Source organism: Nelumbo lutea, chromosome 1 (genome assembly GCF_056320005.1).
Source record: "Nelumbo lutea isolate HS-2025 chromosome 1, American lotus-T2T, whole genome shotgun sequence".
In the NCBI taxonomy this organism is placed as follows: domain Eukaryota; kingdom Viridiplantae; phylum Streptophyta; class Magnoliopsida; order Proteales; family Nelumbonaceae; genus Nelumbo; species Nelumbo lutea.
This window is the reverse complement of record NC_142684.1, coordinates 190,173,788-190,175,990: the sequence shown is the minus strand read 5'-3', so window position 1 is coordinate 190,175,990 and position 2,203 is coordinate 190,173,788. Positions and strand designations below refer to the sequence as shown.

The window sequence follows — 2,203 nt, the reverse complement described above, 5'->3', positions numbered from 1 at the left end:
GGAATGAAAAATTCATCTCTCCTACCCCTCCCACGGGTTGTTTTCATGCCAAGTTACTTGTTTCAGAGAGAGAGAGAGAGAGAGAGAGAGAGAGAGAGAGAGAGCTAATAACCATGAGAACTCCACATATGACAACTATCATGATATGGGCCATCTGATGTAGTCTAATTGAACTTATATGAATGATGTGGAAAAAGAATCAAATGACAATGTAAAGAAAATAATATAATTCACAAGTCAAAAATTTGGAGAACAAAAAGATAGAACTCTTAAAAGAAATATCATTGGAAGGAAAAAAAAAAAAGAAAATATATGTATATTTTACAAAAACGAAAACATGTTAAATAAAGGGAGAGAAGAAAAAAATACTTGGGTAAGATGACATTAGCCTGTTTCCTTTCTAGAAAGACTTCTTCTAAGAGAAGTTTCTTAATGCAGTCCCATATACCAAGATAAGGCCTCTTTAATTTGGTGTGGCCACACTCTTTGATATCAACATTGTGACTCCTTCCATTACAAAATCCAATGTAAATCACTACAACTGCATCAATTCCCCATTTTGTGTCATTTTGCCTCTTTCCCTCTCAATGAAAGAATCACCAAGAGTTGGAGAAGAAGATAGGGCACTAAATATTTGAAAATGGTTATGGTGATTGATGAGTGTTCCTTTCACGTAATTGCCATTACTAAAAAAATCTGTCAACTGTGTAGTAAGTAATAAAAAAAAAAAAAACAAAAACAAAAACCATCAAAAAACAAAAAATCTCACTAAGGCTGTGTTTATTTGAGGTGTAAATACAAAACTACACCGATGGAGTTTAACAACGGTTAGATTTCTGAGTGTAAAAAGCAAACTGGCTTTATACACATTTTACACTCTTGTGTGTTTGGATGATGGATGTAAAAAGTAGCGTCGCTTAAGCCTTCGATTGCTCAATCCGTCTCCTATTCTTTTCACTCCAACATTGAGCATGATTTTACAGGAGAAAGAACAAGAGCTTTATAGGATTTCTAGTCAAAATCTAGACTGAGGCTCTGGTTTTGGGATCAAAATTTGAGCTTCTTTGCCACTACTCTGAAGTTTCTTTGGGATCAAAATTTGGGAATGAAATCTGGAGTTCTTTGCATCCGACTGCTCAACACTACACTCGCAAGCGAGGATAGAAAGGGGAGAGAAAAGATACTGCAAAAGTAACAATGACAAGAAAATCAAAATCGAATGTAACCATGGACAACCCTCCCAAACATTTCAGACTTAAACCACACCGTTCACTTGCCAGACTTCTTGGCAGCGGACTTGGTGACCTTGGCACCAGATAGGTCCTTTTTATCGACGCTCTTGATAACTCCGACAGCCACCGTCTGACGCATGTCTCTCATAGCAAAATGACCAAGTGGAGGGTATTCAGAGAAGGTCTCAACCACCATGGGCTTTGTCGGAATCATCTTAACAAACCCAACATCACCGTTCTTCAAGAACTTGGGCTCCTTCTCAAGCTCCTTACCGGATCGCCTGTCGATCTTGATAAGCAGCTCGGCAAACTTGACAGCAATGCCTCTCACAGCAAAATGACCAAGTGGAGGGTATTCAGAGAAGGTCTCAACCACCATGGGCTTTGTGGGAATCATCTTAACAAATTAAACCCAGCATCACTGCTCTATTTTGCCACAACTGCTCCTCTCCGGCTCTTCCTTCGGAGGTGGGTTCAGATCTGCCTTCGGAGGTGGGTTGCAACTGCCCCTCTCCAGCTCTCCCTTATGAGGTGGGTTTAGATGTGTTGCTGCAATCAGTTGCAGCGGCAGTGAGGGAAAGACAAAAAGAAAGCGGGGCAGAAGAAGAAGAGAGAAGGAGAGGAGAGAGAGTGAGCAAGCAAGAGAGAAGGAGAAGAAGAAAAAGAAGAAGAGAGATATGTATTTATTACATCGATTATGATGTAAATAAGATTCAAAATGTAATTTTTGGTGTAATTTAAAATTACATGTTTACCAAATGCCAATAAAATCGAATCGGGGTGTAAAGTTTACCCTGATTCGATTTTCCACCCTAAACAAACGTAGCCTAAGGTTCAAGAAAAAGAAAGACTATTTTTTTTCTGAACATGGCCTCAATGAGCTGCAAGATCACCAAGTATTGTTCCCCTGCCACCTTTATAAAGCTTGCTATTCACCTTCAATTTGTTGCAAGGTTCAACAACATTGACTC

At 39.2% G+C, this 2,203-nt stretch overlaps 1 protein-coding gene across 1 annotated transcript; it reads right to left on the bottom strand.

Moving 5' to 3' along the window:
- Nucleotides 1–1,269: 1,269 nt before the first annotated feature.
- LOC148879991 (elongation factor Tu C-terminal domain-containing protein) lies at nt 1,270–1,629 on the bottom strand. Its single transcript, XM_088975671.1, has one exon. The coding sequence runs from the start codon at nt 1,627–1,629 to the stop codon at nt 1,270–1,272; it is 360 nt and encodes a 119-aa protein (XP_088831797.1).
- Between the last annotated feature and the right edge of the window lie 574 nt (nt 1,630–2,203).

Excerpts from the sequence above, each read along its gene's own strand:
- LOC148879991 (XM_088975671.1), bottom strand. The coding sequence starts at position 1,629 with ATGATTCCCACAAAGCCCATGGTGGTTGAGACCTTCTCTGAATACCCT.